This window comes from Varanus komodoensis, unplaced genomic scaffold (assembly GCF_004798865.1).
Source record: "Varanus komodoensis strain SLA01 unplaced genomic scaffold, ASM479886v1 scaffold38, whole genome shotgun sequence".
Lineage (NCBI taxonomy): Eukaryota > Metazoa > Chordata > Lepidosauria > Squamata > Varanidae > Varanus > Varanus komodoensis.
In genome coordinates, this window is record NW_025335909.1 from 9,189,873 (window position 1) to 9,213,000 (window position 23,128).

The following is a 23,128-nucleotide window of genomic DNA, read 5'->3' on the forward strand; positions in this document are numbered from 1 at the left end:
CTTGCTCGCGGGAGAGGCCCACGCAGGCCCCGTAGCACCGTGGGACCGTCCGGCGTGCTGGCTGGCGCCCTCGGCCACCGTTGCCCCACGCGTCTGGAAGGCACCGGGTTCAGGCAGGCTCCTTTGCCAGACCGCAGCTCAGAGCGCTGGGCACAGGTCAGGTTTTGCTAAGCTGTGCAGGAACGTTCAGTCCCCTGTTTGCGGTTTTAAATATTAATGGAGGCTTCCTCCATTTACCTGGGGAAGTTCGGCGCAGGGGCCGCCTGCCAAAGCCCCTTAGCCGTGCCGTTGACCTGCGCACTCCCTCCTGTTCTGCCTCTCGCTCCCTTTTGAGCAGGTTCAACTAGCAAACCGTTTAAGCAGCTGGTTTTCAAAGCCACCTGTTCATGCAGAGGGAAACTGGTCTCCGGCTTCTCTTGCTTTTAACCGGATTATTTAGAGTTTACGCACGTGAAGCCTTTTAAGGTGGGCGTCTGTATGTGGAGAAGCCACAGTGTTCGGAGCTTTCTTGTTTAGGGGAAAAAGATGGATATTCGAGCAATGCAACAGAGGTGACCAAAATTCTACTAGGGGTAGAAAAAGTAGCGACAGGTTTTTTTTCCTTCCCTCCCCTGCAGTACCAGAGGAAAGAAAGGAAAGATGGAACTTGCCATCACACTAGCAGGCTGGCGGCCACTAGCTCAGAGGAGCCTGCACAGAGGGTTGGATACCTTTACAGAGGGCAGCTCTGCCTGCTGGTATTAGTCATGAGCACTAAACGCAGCGCTTCTGCACCCTGCTGCCCTGCAGGTGTGTGGACCGGCAGTTCCCAGTGGCCACGATGGCTGCGAACGATGGGAGTCGCTCTCTGGAGGGCATCAGTTTGGGGACGGCTGATGCGGTGGGAAGTCTAGGATCGGGTTGTTTCCTGCTGAACCAGGGGAACCAAGGCCCAGAGTTAAGGAGCTTCGGGATGCCTCTCGGGGATTATTTCTGGGGTCTGGATTCAGATTTGTAAAGTCATTTGTAATCACGTTTTCGGTCTGCTCATAGAGCCATGATCTAAACAGGAAAACAGGGGAGGGTGCATCAGACGCCGGCTGACGCAGAGGGACTTCCCAGCACCTGTTCTCTCAGGACGATGGCCGTCAGCACAGCCCCGGTTATTTTTAAACCGCCTTTAGCAAGTCGGCAGCGTGAGGCAAGCGATCCCCCTCAAGAGCATGAGCCGTGGCCATCGTGGAATGCGCGGGCCCCGCCGCCTTGCAAGGGAAGGCTGGAGGAGCCTCGGGCTGCCCCAAGGCCTTCCTGAACGGAGCCAAACAAGCAGGCGGGATTCGGGCGCGGCAGGAATGCTGCCTTGATCTTTGCCGTCACCTTCGGAAAGGGGGAGAGTGAGCTTGCCCGGCGCGTGAGAACGCCGACATGTGAATGTGCACGGGGCAAGCAATCCCGCCGGCAGAGCAAACCGCTCTTGCGCAACTCGGCGAGGGATGTGCGAGGAGGGCTGTGAAGTGGGAGCGTGTGCATTAGCGGGGCCAGTTAATCATTAGTCTGAAGGCAAAGTCAACGTCTCTTTCGGCTTCCACCCAGCCTGAACTTCTATTTACACAAGGCCGCAACTGTGCAAGGGAGGCATCCGGAGCCCCTTCTGAAAGTTTGCCTGGGCAGGGGCAGCCGTCGTCGGTGCAGCTCAGTGCGAGGGCCAGCGCTCGCTCGCCCGCCCTCCTCCTCCTCCTCCTCCTCCTCCTCGCCAGCGTGATTCGGCCGGCTGTGCCTGCCCCGGCCCATTCCGACTGTGCGAGGACCTCTGTCCAGCTGGCTGCTGGGAAGACAAGGGAAGTAACACCCAACTGGAGCAGGCCCTTCAGGTTTTCCAGATCCATGTTTTGTCGAGTTAATTATTACCAAAGGAAGGGTACAGATAATGACAGAAAAACCAAGCTTAAAAAAGAGCACGAAAGCGAGTTGGAGAATGCCGCTGTCAGCCAACAAGTGGCAACAGACATGGAAATGTAAAGATTTTGGTTAATTGGACCCATATGACTGGAGGGTGAAAACGGGGGGTCCCAGTGCTCAGTCCTGCGAAGGCTGTGTGTTCTCTCTCTCTCTCGCTGTGATAGGCCACTGGCAGCAGCCATTCTTGACCGCTGGCACGCCTGGAAAATCGGGAGCGTAGCGAGTGGGCACAGGTTGATTATGCACCCGGTCTCTGCTTGGCAGTGCCTAGAGATCTTCCACGCCGTGTCCCACCCTCCTCGGCACCCAGGCCGACTTGGGGTGCGCCCTCCGCGTTTCCTTGCGTGCCGTGAACCGTGATGCAACCCAATCTAGGCTTGTCTCGGGATGGGAAATAACACTTAAAACCGAGAGCGTGTGCCGGATTCTGCCTCCGGCACCAGCTCAGGCGAGCAGCATCCCGGCCCTGGCAGGGAGAAGACGCCCGCACAGGGCACGGTTCCTGCCCCGCTCTCAGCTGCCCCAGGAGTCGCGGCCCCCATGACGCAGGGGGGCCGTGCTGCCTCGCCAAGAGGTCCTCCCCGCCCGCCGGGGCCTCTCCTGCCTCTCGCAGGCAAGGGTTAAAAATGGCCGGGCTTCACGTGACGCGGAGCACGCTGGGAATCGTTCCAGCGGATCTGCTCCGCTCGGCTCGGCTCGGCTCGGCTCGCCTGCCCAGTCACCAGGCAGATGCTGTTCCCTTGGTTGCCATGGCGACCTGCCTGTACTATTAGCCCGCCCAGCCTCTTCCTTGGGAAGAAAGGCCGCCGGGCTGCTCTACCTAGCGCATTGTTTTCCTTCCTGTTGCAGAGCAGAGGGGGAGGCGGCCAGGAGCGCGCGAAGGCGCTGGGGCGGCTCCGAGCCTTCGCCCCCGGCCCCCCTGCGCGGCCCCCCGCCCCCCGCGAGCGCCCAGGCGGGCCACCCCGCAGCCCCGGCGTCCGGCCGCCCTGGCCCTGGCCCTGGCCCTGGCCCTGGCCCTGGCGGCCGCCGGCGCCTCGTGGCTCGCGGGCGGAGGGGGATGAAGAGTGCGGCACCTGGAGGACGCCCGCCCGCTCCTGCAACCGCCGGCAGCCAATCTGCGCGAGCGCCTCCAGCGAAGCCCCCCCCCCCCCCCCGCCTGCGGGAGAGTCGCTGGAAGAATTTCCAGCAGTCTGAGGCAACGGCAAGCCCGGTCTGGTCTTGAAGGCGGCCGGCCGGCCGGCCGACCGCACGCACGCAGCTCTGCCCGCTCGGCCCCGCGCGGCTCGGCTCGGCTGCCTGGGGAGTGAGACCGTCCCCCGAAATGAAAGAGCGTGGCGATGACGGCGCAGGGCAGAAGTGACCTGTGACCACGGCCGGGAGGATTCCCAGCACGGCCCCCCTCCCCTCCCCGCCTCGGCAGGATTGCCTCTTCCGGAAGATATAAGCGCCGCCTGGCAAATGGGTCGTAGAAGCTCTGGGGCTTGGCCGCCCGCCCTGCTGCCCCTGCAGTTCCCAGGCGAGGAGGAGACGCTCTTTTCCAGTCCGCAAGAACAGGATGATGGGTCCAGCTTCTGAAAAGTCGCTCACTGGGCCTCTCCGGAATGAGGGAGAGAAAATGCTGTCCTTCTTGGGGAACCGCGTGTCGATGCCTGCCGTGCGTGCCTGACATGCCAGATGCATTTTCATAATTTGGCTAATCGGAAAAGCTGCAACTGAAGAAGGAAATCCTCGACTTTTTAACCGTCCAAACTTGGGGCCGTACCAACCTCCACCTTTCTCCTAGGCACCTGCCCCTTCTCCCTGCTGCTGCTGCTGCTGCTTTACCTCCAGTGTTGCTACTGGATTTCGGGAGTGCTCAAGTAATTCCAGATTCCCAGCCAGCCCTGAGGCGGATTTCTCGGCCTCTCCCTTCGGCTCTTGCCGGCCGGCCGCCCGCCCGCCCTTCTTGCGCCTGGGAGCGATGGAGTACCTTGGAGACAAGCTGACCGTGGCCCAGAGCCACATGACCCACTGGGTGGGCTCCGTGCGGAGGTCCTTGCAGGAGGCGCTGAATCTGGTCACGACGGCGGTGGCGCACGACCGGGCGACGGGCGAGGGGGCCGGCAGAGCCCCCTTCAAGCGCACCTCCTCCTTCAGGCACCTGGCCTCCCGGAGCAGAGAGTCCTTTCGGAGGTTTTCCACGCGCAGTCAGCAGCGGCTGTCCTCCCTCAGGAAGAGGCAAGCCGGCTCGGAGCAGCCGGACCCCGTAAGCATCTCCTGCCCGCGTGGGGGGCTGAGCAGGAGCGGAGTGCCGTGAGCCGAGCCGGGGTCGCCGCCGCCACGCCCCGGCCGCTCGCGCGGCGCTGGGGCACTGTGCCCCTAACCGGGTCTCTGGCTTGTGTTTCCCGGGAACTGGGGGTTGCCAGTGCTCAGCCGGTGCCTCTTCCAACGCAGGTCGCGCTGGCCAGCCTTGCGCCCAGGTTCCTCACCCGGCCTGTCCCCGAGGTGCTTGGGGGAGAAGGGCTGGGACGGCGCCGCTGCCTTGTTTCCCCCACAGAAACTCCGGAGGCCGAGAAAGCGAGCGCCAGCGGGACGCAGTTCCCCGAGTGGTGGGCTGGGGCCGGGCCTGCACGGAGCGCTCGTTTTCTGGGCCGCCTCCTTCAGGGCCAGGACATTTTTACGGAGCAGGAATGGAAGGCTGGGGCTCTTTTGCAAATGCACTCCCTCGTCTTCCTCCTGGTCAAGGCTTTGAACCCAAGCTTTTAAAATGGCACCAGGTATTAAGCCTTGCGAAGCTGTCCCCCCCCCCCATGAAGACCAGAGATCCTGATGAGACCCACTCGGTCCCAGAGCCCTTCTTGGGCCCCCGGTGACCTCCCTTGCAGAATCCTGCTCCGGCTTCGTGTGAGCGGCTCTCTGTCAGCCCGGGGCAGACTCAAGCCCAGGGGCGAAGTCGAAGGGGCCTCACATGCTCGTCTTCGGCTTCCCCCTGAGCCTCATCAGCTCTCGTGGGGTGACGGGGGCGCGAGTGGGGCCGTGGGGCTGTGCCTTGGGGATCCGGGCGGTGCAGCAGCAAGGGGAACCTTCAGGAAAGAACCTGGCTGCCTGGCTCGACCCCGGCGTGGCACAGCAGGGGCTTGACAGAGGTGGCTTCAGAGGGGGTGGAGGGAGGGAGTGTCCGCCCCCCCCCATGTGTCTGAGAATCCCCTGCCTTAAGGGGCAGCCAGGAGAAGTGCAGAGAGGAGACGGTGTGGGGCTCGGAGGATGGAGGCGCCCGACCGCGTTGCTCAGGAAAAGAACTCTGCGCGTCGCCAGCCCTGCCCTTGCCTCACGTCGTCTTGGGAAAGTGCCATCGTTGTCGATGCCTGCGGGGATGACCTCGGGGGCCTGGAACCCCGGAGCCGGCTGCTCCGAGGGTCCGCCATCTTGGTGGAGGCTTTTGCAGAGGCCCCCAAGCCCACCAGAGGCCCCGCCTATTGTTTGCAGTTAAGAAAAGGATTCGGCTTTGGCTTGTTTGTATGATTTGGTAAGGTTATGGGACGGTCGATTTGTGCCACGTGGATGGGCCTCACATGGACCCAAGATCACTTTTTAGCAGCAAATTCACACTTCGCTGGGATTTCGGTTCTTTTATGAACTTTTGAGGCTGTTGAAGTGTGTGGCTCCTCTGTTGCAGCTTAACCGGCTGCAGGGCTCTGACGCGCAAGCGCAAGGCTCTCGGTGGCTAGTGGCCCTCGTGCGGCTGGGGCTGCTCATAGTCACGTTCCAGAGGAAGGCGGCAGGCGTTTGCCCGTTCTGCGTAAGCGAGGGGCGCACAGCCCAGGTGGCCCACATCCTCCGCTGATCTGGGGATGCACGTTCCTGAAATGCTCTTTGAAACAGCAGCTCCAGAGCATTTGTTTCTTCTGCCCTTGATGGCCGTTTTCAGCCTGAAAGCCCCAGGCCTACATTTTTGTGGTCTCGTGGCACCTTGCCCCAGAAATGTAAGAACTGCGATGTGTCCTAGTTAAACTGCAAGGCTGTTGCCTCACCGAGCAACCGGTTCCCCGTAATCCCACTGCTGCAGCGATCGGCATAAGCCCATCACGCAGCATCGAGCGACGCGTGAGGAGAGGAGGAGGAAGGGGCATTTGGACATGCGTCCTGGGAGCTCAGAGAGAACAGAGCGGGCAGTCGCCTTCCCTCCGAGCGGTGATTCGGGCTTGCCAGAGGCCTTCTTTCCCTCCCAGAGGTGAGTCGCCCGGGCCACGTCCACCGCGTTGTGTCCCGTGGCTCCTTCAGCAGCTGCTGTGGTCACCCCGGTCCCTTCACACCCTGAGCCTCGAGTGCTTCCAGAGCAGAGCTAAATGGGAAGCCGCCTTCATGACCTGACCGGTTCTTCGTTTACTTGTTGTCCGGCTGGTGCTGCCGGAGGACTGAAACGCTGGTTTTGAGCACAGGGCAAGCAAAGGCAGGTTGCTTCTGCGGCGGAGCCCTTCCAGGGGTGGGGCTGGAGATGTGCCATAAGGCGTCCTGATGCGAAGAAATTGTTTATGGCTGGCGCCTCTGCTGCACAGGCACCTCGGCACGCTCGAGCGCAGAGCGAGAAGGCAGAAGCGTTCGCCCCCCACCCAGATAGGCCGCTGGACGGTCGTTGCTCGGGGCCAGCCGTTGTCTGCACAAAGCTTTGGTTCATTTCGGTAAATATTTGTTCATGCTCAGAACTTTAACCGGGAGGGGAGGCCAGTGCTTGTTCTCCAGATGGCGCCCACTCCAGATAAGTGGCACGGCTGAGGCTTTCAGCTGTGCAACTGCATAATTTTTAACCAAACGCCCCGATAAGTGGCTCTTTATCTATAGATAAAGTCCTTTTGTTCAATGTTTCTGCTGAAGTGAATGGACTACCGAAGATAGTTAAACAATCGTTTTGGGCAGCGGTGGCCAGGAATGCTAAAGCTGTTGCGACAGATTCGGCACTCTGATTCCCATCACGGGAGCGTAAATTCGTACACGTGTACTAGAAGAAGCACCTTTTGATAAGCCAAGGAACGTAGGGAATACGAAAATCTGGGCTCCTAGTTTGGTGCGGCTTCCTGACTCTTCAGCCATGGCTGCCTTGCTAGAGGCCCAGTTTTGGCAAACAGAACAAGCTCAGTTGTAAACCCTCTGTTTTCAAGGGTTGCACTGATGGGCTTTTAAGAAGCAAGCTAGAACATTGCTGTAATCTTTCCCAGGTTCTTTTGCCAAGAATCTTTCCATCTGCTCCAGCTGACGGTGCCTTCACTTTAGCTTTGCCTCGCATCACAGTGAGATTCCCCGAAGTTCTGCAGGTCTTGCATCCTGGCACGAGTGGAACGCTTGACCCTGGAACTAGACCATCACCCGCGGGCACTGCTGTGAGAAGCTCGCTTTAAGCCGCTCTGCTGTTAGCATTCCACTCCTTTCCACTTTGCCTGAGAGATAAATTACTTCAGCTGGAAGATTCCTTGTGCCTGAGACAAGGAATCACTTTGCAGATTTGCATACCAAGCAGGAACGGAAGGGCCGTGCAGGAGCCAGCAGGCGATTTGGCCTCGTTGCCTCAGCTCCGAGTGCCTGGCCGCCAGCGAGATTAGCTTTCTGATAGGTGTGACCAAAAAGTCAATCACTCGACTTGCAGGAAAGGGCACGAAACAGGAGACCCAAAAGGCCGCAGCGGGTGGTGTGGGGAGCTGGCTGGCGGAGCGACTGGGCTGCCTGGTCCTTTCCAGGGCACAAATGCACAGTTGTGGTGTAAATCGGCAGGGCGAGAGTTAACAGGGCGCTAGAGCGAGTGCGCGGCCACTCATGGGCCTCCGTTCCCCACCGCTACTTTGATCACACCCTGGAATTTGCTGGCAGCAGAGGGTGGGCTGCTAAGAAAAAGGGGGGCCCTTTGTGTGCGTCTTCATCTTTCCGCCCCCAGCTGACCGACGGGGCCTTCTCCAAGCCCTCTCGCCGAGGGACAGCAGCAGGGACAGGTCCCCGGTGGTTGACCTGGGCTGGCAGGACGCAGCACCGCTGCCAAGGCCCCGTCCCCGTTTGGGAATGTGCTTGAGCTGGAACGGGATCCGTCTGCTTGTGCCCTGAACACGCACGCCCACCTTCAGGAGCCCGTTCATTTCCGGACCCAAGTCAAGGTGCCGGTGCTCACCTTGAGGTCTCTGGGCTTGGAACCCAGACGCTGAGGGAACACTCCTTTCACAGAGTAACGAAGGACGGGGTTTTTCATGGGCACCACCTCCGTTTCGTGATGCCTTCCCTAAAGAGCAATGCCTGGCACTGACTTTAGGATCTTTTGGGAGCCAAATTAAAACTTCCCCCTCTTTTTCTGGCCCAGCCATTTTAGCCTGAGCTGCCCCTCCGTCTGCCTTGCGATGGTTCTGTGCAGTTCCGCAATGTCTGCTCTTCAGGCTTCTTTAAGAACGCACTGATTGTGTTCTTAATTAGTCAGGCTGTAAATAATTCGTTATCTGTATTGTTGTATACAAGTTGGGAATCTGGTTCAGTAAAGGCAGCAGAGAAACATGAGAAACCAATCTTCCTGCCCTCTTGAATCCGGCTGCAGGAGCTGAACAGGGAATCCGGTGCTGGGAGTTGTGGTTGGCACGAGGCCAGGCTGCAGCGACAGACGATTCCACCCGTCACATTAACCTGTGGGGTTTAGAAACACGGTTCCGCGTTCTGCTGGTCGCGAGTGGCTGCCCCTTACAGGATGCCAGGGGAGAAGCAGCGTCACCCGGACCATTCAGGCGGCCTGCTGGTTGCATGGCAGTCCTGGGGGTGTAGCCGCTGGCATCATCCGGGCGGAAGCAGTCAGCTCCGTGGCGCCGAAGGAGGTGGGATGTTCGGCCACGTGTCGAGAAGAGCTGCGTTCACAGCTCTGCTTAAATATAGCCAGGGGGCTGGCAGTTCCTACGTTCAGCATGAAAGCGAGCGCAGACCCCTCGGAGGCACCGGTGTATTTGCCCCGCCGCCTCGCTGGCGTCAAAGTGTGGCTTTCTCTCTTGGCTCCTGGCTAGCCAGAGCTCTGGCATCTGTGGGCGCTTCCATCTTCTGTCCGTCCCGCAGTGGCTGCTCCGGCTGTCATGGGCTCACCTCGGCCCCACGGGAGTGTGGCTGGTGGGTGACCCACTAAGGAGGGACTCTCCTCCCTCGGTCCCAGGGCCTGGCCACTCTGAGAAGCCGGTGAGGAGGGCAGATCTGTCTTCGTGCGGCGCCATTTCAGACTGCGGCCGATAGAAGGAGGGCCTGCACACGGGGCACCTGCGACCCACAAGGAAGGGGCATGCGCCAAGGACCCCAGCCCTTCGGGGGCCTGGGGCCGTGCCGCTCACGTGTCGAATTCTTCCATGTCGCACATCCGAACCAGACTTCGTCCTGCTTGACCGCTGTGAGTCCCAGCTAAAGAACTCCGCAGCGTCTCTCCAGCAGCAAAATCTAGGCATCTTCTGAATTATGCACATCCAAAGGTTTCAGGGCCAAGGAGAACATTCATGATGTTTAACCTTGCTGAAGCTTGGGCAGGTTCCCTTCATCACCTTCTAGGCCCTGTGACTTTCACCGTCTAATTTTTCTTTGTTCATGGAAGCTCCCTGGATTTCAAACAGGGAATGGTTCTGTAGAGGATGCCGAGTCTGCTCTCGAGCACCGCATGGCTGCAGGAACTCCGAAAGATGGCCTGCCAGGAACCTGCATCAGAATGAGGCCCCTGGGCACCCCTTCTCGATCACACCGTTCTTTGACACCCGCAGCCCGGCCCTTTGGGCTGGCCACCCTGCCCAGTTCTCCTTCCCTGCGCTGTGGTTTGGTTTGGGCTTGCACCAGCTCCCCTTCTAAAGAGGAGTCAGCATGTGCCGGAAAACACTGTGGCTGCCTTCCAGAACATTTTCTGTCACTGGTGAGGTCAGCTCGGTAGGATCCTGCCCAGTTCTAGGAAGTGTTCATCAGTTGCTGCTGCAGCTGCGTGCGGAGATCGAGGTCCCTGCAGCTGGAAACCTTGCTCGGTTTACCAGCATCGCAACTCTCCATGGGGTTCCTTCAGCAAGCCTGGAAGAACAGGCCTCATGCTGTGCCCAGTTCTTGCTGTGCGAAGTCGGCTTCTCCAATTGTGAGTATTCAGAAATGGTTATTGGGAACGGCACGCACAGCCTGCCAGCCCTCCGCTGGAGAATGTCTGGATTTCGTCTTTATGTCATGCGAAGCCAGCTAGTATTCCGTCTGGTTTAGGCAAACTCTTCCGAAGGCATGTTTCTGTTCTGTGTTGCTTCTTGCCCGGAAGGCCGTCTCAGCCAGGCGTTGTCACTTGTCTCCCTCCACGCCCAAGTCAAGGTGCAGAACCTGACTGCGGAAGGAGGCTGACAGGTGCTGAGTGACGAGGAGGCACCGGCTTGTCGGCCAGAGAGAAGCATTTGGCAGAAGTTAACTGAGGTGGCCTTGGGGGGCCAGGTAGCTGATGACGAAGGCACGGAGGAGCGCGAAGGCCGAGCAGCGTTTATCCGGGCTGCCATGACGCCATTGGCAGGGCTGCTTGGCTGGGTCACGCGCCACGCGCACCTGCGGGGCCGGCTTCCTCCCTTGGCCCCGTCAAGGTGTCTTGGGACGCCGCCTGAGGCTGGCCTGTTGGCCCTCTTCTCCCCACACTGAGTCAGAGCAGCCAGGCATGTGGGGGGCGCTGCTGAGGGCCGCGCAGCCGCTGCCTCCTGAGGATTCGCCCGGCTGGGACCTGGTGCTCGAGTGGCATAGCGTGGTTCCAGTGGGACAGTGTGGAACGTGAGACGGGTCCCGGCGAAAGTTTACCAGCTACGCTCCGCATGCATCCTGCATGTCCTGGCGAGTAGCTCTGAGGCGTGGCAGCGGTAGAAAGCAATGCTATGTATCTGCAGATCTGCTGTAGGGAATCCCTCGAGGTATCAGCTTTTCCTGGGTGGCGAGGAGAAGCTGAGTGCTTTCGGGCGAGGGGCGGCCCCTGCCGTGGGTGGGCGTTGGGGCAACGGTGAGAGCTGGGGCAAAGCCTGAGAGCAGCTTGGCACAAAAGCTCTGCAGATGGAGGCAGCCCGCTGAAGCAGCCTGCCAGTTTTCCGTGGCTCGCTGTGCCACAGTCCTCAGCAGCGCAAAAGCGTGGACACGTTTTATTGCCCTGTCTTGGGCGGCGATCAGCCTGAGTCACAAACGGGAGCCCTTCCTCCGGCTCCCTGCAGCCTCCTTCCACCCCCGCCCCCCCAAGTGCAGAGAAGTGCGTTCCTGTGCTTTTCAGCCAGGGCTGTGAGCCCCAGAGGGGGTCCGTGAGGTTTCTCCACCCCTCTCCTCGCTTTAGCAGATGACTCACACCCACCGGGAAGCTGCAGCTGGGCTGGTATTTTATCGAAATCCCTCGCAGCTCTGCCTCCTCCCTCCGTGCCTGCGTGCCGCTAATTGCTGCTCGCCTCTGCCGAGCATTTCCCTGGGGAGGCTCCTCGGGGCGCCCGGTGGCACTCTCGGTCTGTCACTGGAGGGCATGTGCAGCACAGCGCGGTGCCCGTGGTCTATTCTTCTGGAGGGGTGGGAGGCACGGGTACCCACAGAGCCACCGGTGCCGTCGTGCCCTTTAAGAGCCCTTGAGCTCCCGGCAGAGGAGGCGAAAGCTTGCAAGCATCCCGCCACTGGGGTGCGTGCTTTGGGCTGCAACCTCCATCTTTCCTGCACTGGGAGAGAGCAGAGCCGGCCCAGATCCCATCCGGGTGGAAGGGCCTGGGGACGCTGTGGAGGAGAGGCAAGGCCGGCGTGGCGCGGGGGTCTGCCTCCGGGGGGTGGGCGTGGGATCCGCTTCTGCCGAGCTGGATGGCGTGTGCAAGCAGCTGCGGGGTCAGGGCACCACTGGCATCGCTCTGGCCCGCTGCCGCGAAGAGGCGCACTCCCCCGCAGGGCGTTCCTCTCTCGGGTGGACCATCAGCCGGGAGCAGGCGCATCCCAGACTCAAGCCCAGCAGGTGTTTAAGGTGACCCTTGAGGCTGTGTCGTCTCGAAGGCGTGTGGCTTGGCGTAGGCCAGGCCGAGCAACCGCTGCTGAAGCAGCCCACCCGGTGGGCCGGGACGCAAGGCCATTTTCCCGCGTTCGAGCAGGGAGACTCCTCGGATTGTGCCCCAGTCTCTCCCTCATCCTCACAGCAGAACCTCTGCCGTGCCGGCGTGTCCGGGCCCGTCCAGTGGCTCCGTGCGCAGGTCCGGAGCAGGGTGCAGCTCTCTGCGGTCCAGGCCTGAATCAGAGGGACGGCCAGCGCTGGGGCTTTTCTCCAGGCTTCTGCCGTCCAGCCTCAGAGGCTCCTGATTTTTGCCCATTGGCCAGCATGAAGTCAGCCGGCCTGGGGCGGACGAGAGGAAACTTTTCTCGCACAGGAGCCAGGGAAATCAGGAAGACCTGTGCAAGCGCATAGCAGGGAAGCCTTTCCAAGCATTGCCTCAACGGTTCTGGCTTGTCCAAGTTCATTGTGCATCAGACTAAGAGTGTAATTACGCCTTGAACAAAATGTGCTTTGTTCTTGCCTGATGTCACCAAGGCTGGCATCGAATGAGACGGGTGGCAGGGAGAGTCCTGGCTTCCTTCAGAAACTGCCTCTAGGACATGCGCCTCGTTTTATTGTGCTGTGCGCACACAGCAAGCGCAAGAGGCTTATGAACAGGCATGTGAAGGCTGTGAGGCAGCATTGCGCCTTCTGGAAAACAGCCGGGAAGATGCACGCCAAAGTTTGGGGTTTTGGGAAGCCATAAGGAATCCCTCGTTTGAGCAGGAATGGTGGGTCTCGGGGGCGACTCCTTGGCACGCTGTCTTCAGAAGCCGGGTAAATCTCACGGGTTCTGTGTCAGAAGATTCGGGGCTTAAACTTGGAGACATGTGGGTCGTGGTTTGTGCACCGTAGCAACCAACTGTGGGCTGGTAATGCGCGGGCCGCAGGCGGGAGGTGAGAGCGACGGGATGCCTGGCACACCGGCCCTGCAGCTGACACGGTTGGCCACCACATCTGGCTTTCCGTAGCCAAGGTGCTTCACAGCAGAGTTAAAGCCGCTTATCCAAATGGCGTGGCTGTAGACCTGGTGCCGCCTCGCAAGTTCTGCCTCTCCTAAAAGAGGCGAACGGCCCCGACGGCGCAGGGTCCTGGGTCACAGGAAGGGGGCCGGGTGCGGGGGGCCGGTCTCGTGGAGGCCGCCGTGGGGCTGCGCGAGACAAGGGGCCTTTCTTCGCTGACCCAGCTTTATTCGGCGCTTTCGCTTTGCTGTCCCCATTAATTAACAAGTACCGTATTTTCCCTCAATAGCTGTCCCTGTTGGTAGAGACCTAATCATGGCACAGTTGCCAAAAGCGGAGGGGAGGCACAGGACGGGCATTTTGCAAATTGCTCGGTGGCTCTGTAAACAGAAGGCGGGAGGGCAAGCCGGCCGTTGAGCGGAGTAGCCAGCCTTCGTCAGCTAGAAAACACCTCAGCGCTTCAGAAGGGGCGCTTGCTCTTGCAGGAAGCCGAGGGCATCCGTCAGTGCGCTTGGCACAAGTGCCGGTTTCTTAAAACAGTTTGGCCAGGATGCGCTTGCATTCTTCTCCCTTTTTAAGAGCTCGGCCTTGCATATTTTCTGGGCGAGCCCTGTAATCTTTCTGTGAATTCTTCAGGCTGGGCCTCGGGCGGTGATGGAGGCGCTCAGGAGAGCTTCCGCTGAGAACATGGGGCATATTTGGGGTGGCGGCTTCGGCCTGGCGTCCTGTTGCCGCAGCACACCTCTTGCGGTTGCCCTTTCTGGAAAGGCTGGGCCGTCAGGGAAGCGTGCTCACGGCCCTTCCGTCGGGGCCGCCCTGCTTGGAATCGCTCAGGAGGCGTCGGGGCAGCCGGCCTGGCTTCGGGCCGGCGAAAGCCGCGCTTGTGAATGAGCATTCCCCATATTTCCAGTCCTCCGGTGACAGGTGGCCGAGGTGAGCTTAGGACACAGGGAGCCGCGGGATAATCACAGGTGGAGGCAGTGCCCCATAAAAGCCGGCCACGCCAGTGGCCCCAGAGAGAGGTGAGAGCGCCAGGCTCCATCCAGGTCTGCTGGCTGCTTCTTGGCCGGCAAGGGGGATAACGAGCCCCCCCGCTCCCCCCCCATGCATTGCAGAACCAGCTGAGGCAGTGCTTCGGCAAGCCAGCCGCAGAGGCCCAGGACACCGACACGCTCGTGCAGGAGGCCGACAGCCAGTATGGCACCTGGAGTGACCAGCGGCACAGCGGGGACAGGTGAGCCTCAGGGCCGTGGCTGCGGGGGGGGGGGGGGTTTCCCCGGGGGGGGGGGCGTGAAGGGCCAGCTCCGCCCCAGCCGCTTCGCCGGAGGCCACAGCGCTTCCCTGCCCCGTGGGGGTCCTCGCACCGGCCCCTGCCTGGAGGGGGCGGAGGCGCAACGTCTTCGCCTGCCCCCCGGCTTGCCTGGCCCCGCCAGAAGCCCACAGCGTCCGCCAGAGCAGCCCTTCTGGGGGCCTTCCTGGGGAACCGCGGCTCACAGTGCCCCCTGCCGCTCTGCAGCCCCCCCCCCCCCCGTGCCGGCTCCTCCAAAAAGAGCCCCTGGGCTGAGTGAAGAGCCCCGCGTGCCGGGGGCCGATCCGCTGGAGGGACACGTCTCTAGGAAGGCCCGGAGGAGCTGGTGGGCCCTTTGGGGCTGGGGCTGGGGCTCCCCTGGCGGCGAGGAGCGCTGGACTGCGGCTTCTCCTCTGCTCCGGCCGACAGCAGGGCTTTCCCGGGAATGTCTGCCGTTCTCTGCACGGGCGTTCCGGGACAGCCACGCTTCCGGGCTTGCCGCTTGCCCGCCTGCCTCCCAAGCCAGGGCCAGAGGGAGCCGAGTGCCGGCTCCTCCTCTGCGCCGCACCCCGGATACGCTCCTCCCCTGCGCTCGGGTGCTGGGGCGCCCAAAGCAGCTCAAGGACGCGTTGCGAGGGGCACATGCCGCCTCAGTGGCGCCCCCTCGCACGAATCCTGAGCACAGGCATCCCTGAAGAAGAGCGCGTAACTCGGGGCGAGCCCGGGTGGCTGGTCTGGCTGGCCCCGTGCCAGGCGGGGCCGTCTCGGGGCTGGGTGCCGCTCACCGGGCCAAGGAGCCCCCTGGGCCCCTCTGCTCCCCGGCGGCCTCCCTGCTCACCCCTCTCCCCCTCCCTGGTTGCTCCCCCAGCCTCGTGCCCGAGTCTCCTTCCCCGGAGAGCAGCGCGGCCCCGACACGCCGGCAGCCCTCCAGCAGCCGCCTCTCCTCGTTCTCCTCGCAAACTGACCCCGCCTCTGGCGCCGATCAGCAGGACTCCTCCCGGGACCGGCGGAGCACCAGCCTGGACTGCTCGAGCACGGACGCCGACTCGGCAGACGGCATTCACGCCCCAGCGGGGACCTCCGTGGACTTCTCCTTCCTAGACGTAAGTTGCCCGGCAGGCCCTCTCCCGGCCCTTCGCGTGCGGCCTCAGAGGCCCGTGCCTGGATAACGGGGGCGCTTTCCCTTTCAAGCAAACGTCTGTGCTGGACTCCAGCGCCTTGAAGACCCGGGTGCAGCTCAGCAAGAGGCGGCGCCAGCACCGCGCCCCCATCTCCCACGCGCTCCGGCGGAGCTCCGGCCCTGACGACAAGCAGCGCCTGCACGTGACGGAGGAGGAGGCGGCGGACAGCGCCTGGATGTTCAGGGACTCCACAGGTAGCGAGGCCGGGCCGGCCGTGGGAGCGCAGGAACCCTGCCCGGGCCAGGGAGGGAGCCCCGCCACGCACACGGTCCCCGGTTGGTTCCGGCCCCAGCATGCGGGAAGAACCGGGGGGCAGCTCCCCGGGGGCGTGGGGCTGAGTACAGCCCTGGGCGATCTCGCTGCCCGGCTGCGGGGACCGGAGCTTGCGCGGCTTGCCTTGAGCAGGGGGTTCGGTGCTACCCACCAGTGCTGGCTGTGGACTTTGGGGCCCCCCCGGTCTCCCTGCCTTGGGAGGAGTTGGGAGCGGGCGTGTGGGCCGAGGGATCGCTCCCTTTGCCCCCGCGCCTGACCATCCCATTTCCTCGGAGTAAGCGCGGCGCTTGAATGCTTCGTTGCTCTGCTTCTGAAGGAGGACAGTTGTCCAACAGAGAGGAGTCCGACGAGGAGGACGGCTCCCGCTCCACGGAGAGGTTGCCCGCCTGCCAGCTGCAGAGGCACCCGGTGTTCCCAGGGATGGACCACTCGGCCCTCAAGGTCAGTGCGGGTTCCCCGCGGCTCATTGCCAGGGGCCACCGGATCTCCCGGCGACGGGTCCCCTTCCGGGGCCTGTCCTGCGGAGCGCCCGCTTTAACGGTGGGAATTCCGACCTTTCAGGCCCATCTCAGGAAGAGGCAGGACCTCGAGGGGACGGCCGCTGGCCTCCCCACTCCGCTGCCCAAGTCCCCGAAGTCCCCGGTCCCAGCTGGAGGGCTCTCCGGGGGACGAGTGCCGCTCCCCGGCACCGAGAAGGAGGAGAGGTGAGTTGGCGGGAAGGCCGCTGCGCTGGGGGCAGCCAGTCCCCCCCCACCCCGGTCCTGCCTTTCACCCGCCCTGAAGACACCGCTGCTTAGGTCTCTCTGGTCCCTCCCGCTTCCCAGCGCTCGCGCCAGGCCCTCCCCTCGAGCCCCCGAGACTCCAGCGCCTTGAGCGCGTCGCCTGCGCCGTTCAGATCCTGCCTCCGTGGCCGCAAGGGCTCAAAAAAGTATCATGGAAAAGCTGAATTCCGCCACAGAGCAGGCCGATTATGCCATTACTGACACCGTCATTGCACTGCGTGACTGTCCCGCCGCTCCTGCTCTTGCGAGGAACACGAGGCGGCCGACTTGGTCCTCCTCCGCCTTGTTTGTCCTCACAACAGTTCTGCAAGGCGGGCCAGGCTGGGAGGGAGCGACCGGGCCAGAGGGAGCTGCCTGGCCGAGGGGGGCCAGAAGTGGGACGGCCCCGGCCCCGGCCCCGGTCCCGGTCCCGTCGTGCGCCCGCTGCCACACAGTCACCCAGAGGAGCCCCTTCCGTGCCGCTGCTGCAGAATCAGGGCAGCGCCTGCTGCGGGGAGTGTCTCCTGGCCTCCCGTGCCGGGCTGCCGCGTGGCACATGCGCTTCCGCGCCCTCGCCCGTGCTCAGTGTCACTGGCTGCAGCTGGACGGGGGACGGGGCGGATGCCTCATGAAAACACTGCCTTTCTCGGGCACATCCGGGGGTGGGTGCCTGCCTCCCCGAGGCGCCTCTGGCAGTGGCGGAGCACACCGAGCCCCAGCACAGCACCCCGGCCCGCATCCTGCTGTGCCTGCCTGGACTGAGGCGAGAGCATCGCCACTCCCAGGGCAACCAGCGGGCGTCCCTCCCCTCCCCTCCCCTCCCTCCCCGCCCTGCCCTGCCCACCCCCTTCGGCCCGGTCCCCCTTCCTTTAAATGGCTGAACAGGAGGGGAACTTTTCCCAAGGGGGAGCGCGCCCCTCCCCACCTCAGTTCCCCGCGGATGCATTTCCCGGGCGGTCGCTTGCACGGAAGGCGTCCTCCCGTGAGACCAAGGGCTGGTCAAGCGGACCCGCTTCCTTGCAGGTCAGAAGAGCCGTCCCCACAGTGGCTGAAGGAGCTGAAGTCCAGGAAGCGGCAGAGCCAATACGAGAACCAAGTGTGACGACCCAAGGTCTGAGCGGGCGGCGGGTGGTAGCCGCCCGTGGCCGGTGTGCAGAGCGGGCGGCGTCTCGTGTGGCGCGCGACCCCCGGCAAGGGTGGGGGGCTGGGGAGCACCCCGAGCATTGGCCACGAGCCTGGGCCAGGCTGCGGCACTCCCCGACCACTCTGCGCGGGGGCCCGTGCCGCTCTCCCATGCCTGTGCCGGGCTCGCCTGACTCGCGCCTGCTTTTCCGGAATGTCGTGCTCACTTTGCCGCTTGGCTAGGAATGCGCATGGCGGGTTTTCAGTGTGCGCAAATGTTACATTTAAGCAAGTTCACGGCTTTGCTTGGAGAACCATTTCATGGGCGTGCCTCGTTGCCGTGCCTTACGATATTTGTGGCCTGGTAGCCACCACCTCTCTTACTCGGATTTTGAGGGGAAACAACGGAAGGGGCTCCAGGAGTTCCTTCTGGCAGGCCTGAGAAGCCGCTCCCAGCGATGCCCGTGCTGCTCAGGGACCGTCTCTTGGAAAAACGCCCGGTGCTGCTTTCCAGACGCCTGATTTGTCCTAGGATTGTGCTTGTTCATTATGCTAGTAATTGACTTCACAAATAATTCATTTCTCAAAGTGGGGAAAGTAAGAACTTGGCCCCTCCTGATCGCTGTGCTGGTAGAGACGCCGGAGGTGGATGCGGCCTTCCCGTGCCGTGGGGGCTTCCTGGAGCCCTGTGGCTGGCCAGTGTAGGGGCAAGCAGGAGCAGGAAGTGAGGCGGGGGGCCAGACCCTGCACCCCTGCTTCGGCCAGCCCTCCAGGTGCCGCCGAGTGGCGCCACCAAGAATCCCCCAGGCTGCTGGGAACTCTGGAAGCCGAGGGAGGCCGGGCTGCCCTCACGCCGCCAGCCCAGAAGCCGCTCCGCAGGGGAAGGCATCCCCTGGGACATTCCGCACACACAGCGGCAGGGCCTCCTTAGCGCAGAAGTCCGGCTGCGGGACGCGCACGCCCCTCCTCCAGCCCGTGGGCCTCAGCTCGGCGATCTCCCCCCTTCCGCTTTCAGACGGAGGCCGTGCTGGCTCGGAAGATGGTGTTGGACCTGCCGCCAGAAGAAGCCTTAACTCCCCCACAGCCCCACTCCCCGCTGCCGCCGCCTCCTGCCTCAGCTGCTCCGTGCACGGTGCCTTCCAGCCGCACTCCGCGCCAGACGCGGCGCTGGAGGAGAAGAGGGCCGTTCGTGGATCCCCGGGAACAAGCCCCGCCATCGGCTGGCCCCCGCAGGTGCCACCCGTGCCCGCGGGACCCTCGCCTCGCGGAGCCCGCCTGCCGCACGGCACGGCACGGCACGGCACGGCGGGTGCCCCTGGAACGGTGGCCTCCGGCTCCGGCGCGGGGCGGGAACCCTGCTCGGCGCTCGCTGCGAACAGAGAGGGACCTCGGAGGGAAGGGGCCGGTGTGCGAGAGCGGACCGCCACTGTCTGAGGAGAGGGTGCGAGAGAGACGGGGAAAGCAGGTGATGTTTACTGCCATATTGCAAAGGAAAATGGACTGATTATTTTAAGTATATTTTTGATCAGCTGAGATTTTCTTGGTGGATCTGCTACTTGGCCAGAACAATGTGTTGTCTGTCTGTCTGTCTGTCTGTCTGTCTGTCTGTCTGTCTGTCTGTCTGTCTGTCTTTTTCTTTCTTTCTTTCTTTCTTTCTTTCTTTCTTTCTTTCTTTCTTTCTTTCTGGTTTCTTCTTAAGGAGTGAAGGAGGTTTATTGTGAATGGCGGATGTGTGCATGTGTTTTGTCAGCACATGGAGTGGTTGTTCCATAATGTGTGTCCCGCTGCCGGAAGGGGTCAAGCAATAAAGTCAGACAGCCCTCTTCAAAATAGCGGTAAATCGTTGAAGAGGCTGGGTTTTTCCTGGGAGGAGTGGGAAGGAAGGCCGGGAAGGGGGAGTCTGATCTTGCCGGCACCAGGATGGCATAGGCACCTTTGGGTCGTCTTGCTGGGTGTTTTATTCGTCTTTCTGTACATCCTGGAGACTGGGGCGCTCATTCAGTTCATATTCAGCTGATGGTTTCCAGACTTCCAGCAGTGGAAATGCAGATTTTTCCACAAATGTTCAACTGGTCAGTATCCATAAGCGTGTCGAGGTTCTTTCTGTGGTCTCTGAGTGTCACTGGAAACAAAGAAGCTTTTCACCTGGCGTGGCCTGCGGAGGATCCCCGGGCTCCTTGTTCTCCCGAATGCGCCCATGGGTGGTCTAAGTGTGTCGCATTCTCGTGAAGTTGTCTCTCCCCCCCTTTTGCTTCCTCCCTCCCTCCCTCCCTCCAAAAACGCCTTTTTCTTTCGTTGCATCCCTGCTTTTGGCCACCCTGGAAACACCTTTATCAAAACAAAGAACAAGGGCTGCGTGGATTCCTTACCTCTCTGTCGTTCTGTTTGGAGTCTATAATGTTTTTCTTTTCTTTATGGCGCTTCCCAGCCCTTCCTCTCTGTGTCAGGATCCCTCTTTGGACGGAGGCTTATATTCAGAATATTTCATTATTTACCCTTGTTTCGTAAGTGCCCTTCTCAGATACGCTCTGTTTTCGGAGGTTTGAAGCTCACGTGCGACCAAGCATGGGCCTGGTCTCCTGGCACCCACCCCTGCGCTGGGGTGGGTCGGGGTGGCGTGGGGGGCCGCCCTCCGTGGCTGGGCCCACCCTGCGCTTCTGCCAGTGCTGTGCCACGGGAGGTGCGCGCCTCCGGTCCAGCTGCTGGACCCCCCAGGAGCGCGCACAAGGCCCCCGGTGCACGTGCTGGAGCCAGGCGGCTCGTGGGGGCAGGGCCGGGGGGGCCCTGCAGAGGCGCCCTTCCTCTCTGCGGCCAAGACCTGCCCTGCCGCTCCGCTCCGCTGCTGGGCTTCTGCCCCCGCCCCACTTGCTCCTCAAACAACAGGACTGTGCGCTGGCGCCGTGGGCCTTGCCGCTGCGGCCGGCTTGCATTGCCCAGGGGGACCTCGGGCCCCCTCCCTGCCCCCCACCGCTCCCTGGCCACGGGGCGACCGGCCACTGCCGCTGCCCACAGTCTTAAAGCGGGGCCGCCGGCTCCCTCCCGCTCAGGCACGGGCGCTCACGCCAGGCCGGGCCCGCTCTGCCCCGGGGCCTCGGGCGGGCGGCGCGCGGCTTGTTTTCATGCCTTAATGGTGTTGGCTCGGCCGTTCCGGCTTCAGCTCCCCTCGGCCTGCGAATGTGAGCAGCTTTCCCGCATTCCGCTGTGTGTGCACGTCTGCGTGTCCGTGCGCACGTGCAGGAGGCCCTCTTGACCGGGGAGGGGAGGGGGCAGGTGGCCGGCACAGCCGGGCCGACCGCGTCTCCGACCGCTCGCTGGCGGGAGGCGTGCTGCGTGGGGCAGCGGAGCCGAGATGCCCGGGGAGCTCGCCCGGCATGCCTGGAGGGGAGTCGGGGACGCGGGCAAGGCCCTCCGGGGCTGCTCACTCAGATCCCTTTTATGCTTGGGCGAGGCACTGAAATTCTGTATTTTGGAAGTTTTTAATACTAAGAAATGTTTGAACCTAACTATGTCTGATTAAAAAATAGTCCGGAACGATATTTTGTGGGCGTCCGTCTTCCTTTGCTTTTAAATCGCTTGGCTCTCGGCCTCGGCACCCTGGCGTGGTTCTCCTGCGCAGGAACGGTGGACACGCGTGGCGGCTCCCACGACCTTTGGTGGGTCGCCTGGAAGCAGTGAGACCCCAGGCAGAACACAGGCCTCCGGCGTCCGCTCGTGGCCTTTCTCCCAGCCTGCCGCCCAGGTAGACAGAGAAGGTGTCCAGCAGACACACCAGAAAGCCTTTTCTGCTGCCAGGGTGGCCCCTCCGGCACAGTGTCCTGTCTCGGCCACGTGCCACGGCATCCCCGAAGCAGCGTCGCAGTCCGTCCTGCAGCAGTAGGACCACGAGAGACGCAAGAGCGCGATCCACCCCCCCCCCCGAGGGGTGGCCGCCTGATGGGGGGCACTGCTCCCCCACGGAAGGATCCCCGCAGCTTCGTTGGCACGCGATCGAATTCCCAGCAGAACTGCCGGCTGCCTCGTTCGCTTGGGCGAATCGTCCCGGGAGGCAGGGCCTGGAATCCCCAGCCCTGTGGCAGTGCCAACGAGCGCCCCCCTGGTGGGTCGTCTTCGTCCGGACAGGCGGCTCCGGCGTGGAGTGATCCAAAGCGCTCTCCACGGGCCACACAGGTGCGATCCGGGAGACTCCTCAGAAGCCCGTCTGCTTTAAGCGGCAAAATGGCAATTCTGGTGTGTTTTCTTGGAGCGCAGCAACGGCAGCAGCGCCTCGATCGGACGGCAGGCCTCCGGTTCAGGCCCTTCCCAGAGAGAGGCCCCGGCCAGCGTGAGCCAGGCGCTCTGGCCCGGAAAGTGCTGCCGAGGGGTTTTGCTGCCGCGATGGCTTTGGTTTCAGGTCAAATACTTGGAAAAGCTGCTGACCCAGAACTTCTGCGAGGTTCTGGCAAGGAGCAGAGCCAACACGCGGATGGCCCGGCTCGCTGGCCGCTAATCTTCTCTCCACTGGCGGCCAAGGGCGCTCAGCACAATGGGCCCGTATTGTGGAGCCGCGTCGCAGCGCGAAGCGGTGGGTGGGTCTGGGGGAGGCTTCTGCCGCTGCTGCCTCAGCACCCCGGAAAGCCTCTGCTGGACGCGGCGGCCGGCCGATAAATAGCGGGCCCGCACCCTCGGCCCTGCGGCGCTTGGAGCGGCACTGGGGAGAGGAGGTACGGGCGTCCCTGGCGGGGAGGGACCCTTCCCCTGCGCAGCTGCCTCTGAGTGAGCGGGTGGACAGGGGGCCGGGGCGGCTTTGGCACTTGCGGCCTGCGCTCAGCACCACAAAGGGAGAAGCGGGAAAACGCGGGAGGAGGGCGAGAGCTCGGCCTCTAGCACGCTGTTCAGGAGAGGACAGGAAACTTGCCCCGATCCGTCAGGCGGGGGGACCCCAGGACTCAGGGCTGAAAATAAGGCTGCGCCGTGGGGCAGGGCGGAGGGGAAGGCTGCGTGAGAGCCGAGGGAGGGCTGCCGCTGGGTCGCTCGGCCCGGTCACTGGGGTGTCTTGCGGCCGGGATGCAATCCGCACGTACCGCTCCGAGCACCTTCAGCCGGGATGGAGCTGGCCCATGCCTGGAGGAGCTTCGGCCCCAAATGCCTGATCCCCGAAGCCACCGTTGCGCCCGTCTTCCAACCCCTAGCGGGGCTTCGTGTCAGCGGGGGCTGTCGCCTCCCTTGGCCAGCCCTCCATGTTCCGCGTCCCCGACCCCGCACAGCCGGAGGCTGGCCCACGCCACCGAAGGCACCTGCCCGGCCGCCCGGAGGCCTCGGGCGCCTGCACGGCGACGGGGCCCACGCCTCCGGCAGGGCGGGCTTCGCTCACCGCCTCTCGCCTCGGGGGCGCTGCAGGCACCATGACGGAGCAGCACAGCCCGGCTGAGGAGATGGCCACGGCGGAGAGTCCGGAGGAGGCCGGCCCCAGTTACAAGGTAAGGGGCAGCAGCCGGCCGCCTGACCTGTCCTCCGGCACTGCCCCGCGCACCGCGGGCTCGGCCGAACCCCCAAGCCCCGGGAGGGTTTTCTGCACGGCGCACGGCCCTTTCTGCGGGTCGCACCGCACT

The 23,128-nt window shown here is 62.8% G+C and overlaps 1 protein-coding gene across 1 annotated transcript in view; it reads left to right on the forward strand.

Annotated features, from left to right (window-relative positions):
• The window catches only part of KIAA1671 (KIAA1671 ortholog), a 42,564-nt gene extending 22,294 nt beyond the window's left edge, over positions 1–20,270 (forward strand). The window contains exons 7-13 of the mRNA XM_044440962.1: positions 14,031–14,149; positions 15,072–15,306; positions 15,395–15,578; positions 15,974–16,098; positions 16,219–16,361; positions 17,442–17,529; positions 18,556–20,270. Coding sequence (XP_044296897.1) covers positions 14,031–14,149; positions 15,072–15,306; positions 15,395–15,578; positions 15,974–16,098; positions 16,219–16,361; positions 17,442–17,520 — 885 coding nt within the window. The 3' untranslated portion in view covers positions 17,521–17,529; positions 18,556–20,270. The remainder of the gene's footprint in view (positions 1–14,030; positions 14,150–15,071; positions 15,307–15,394; positions 15,579–15,973; positions 16,099–16,218; positions 16,362–17,441; positions 17,530–18,555) is intronic.
• Positions 20,271–23,128: the final 2,858 nt, after the last annotated feature.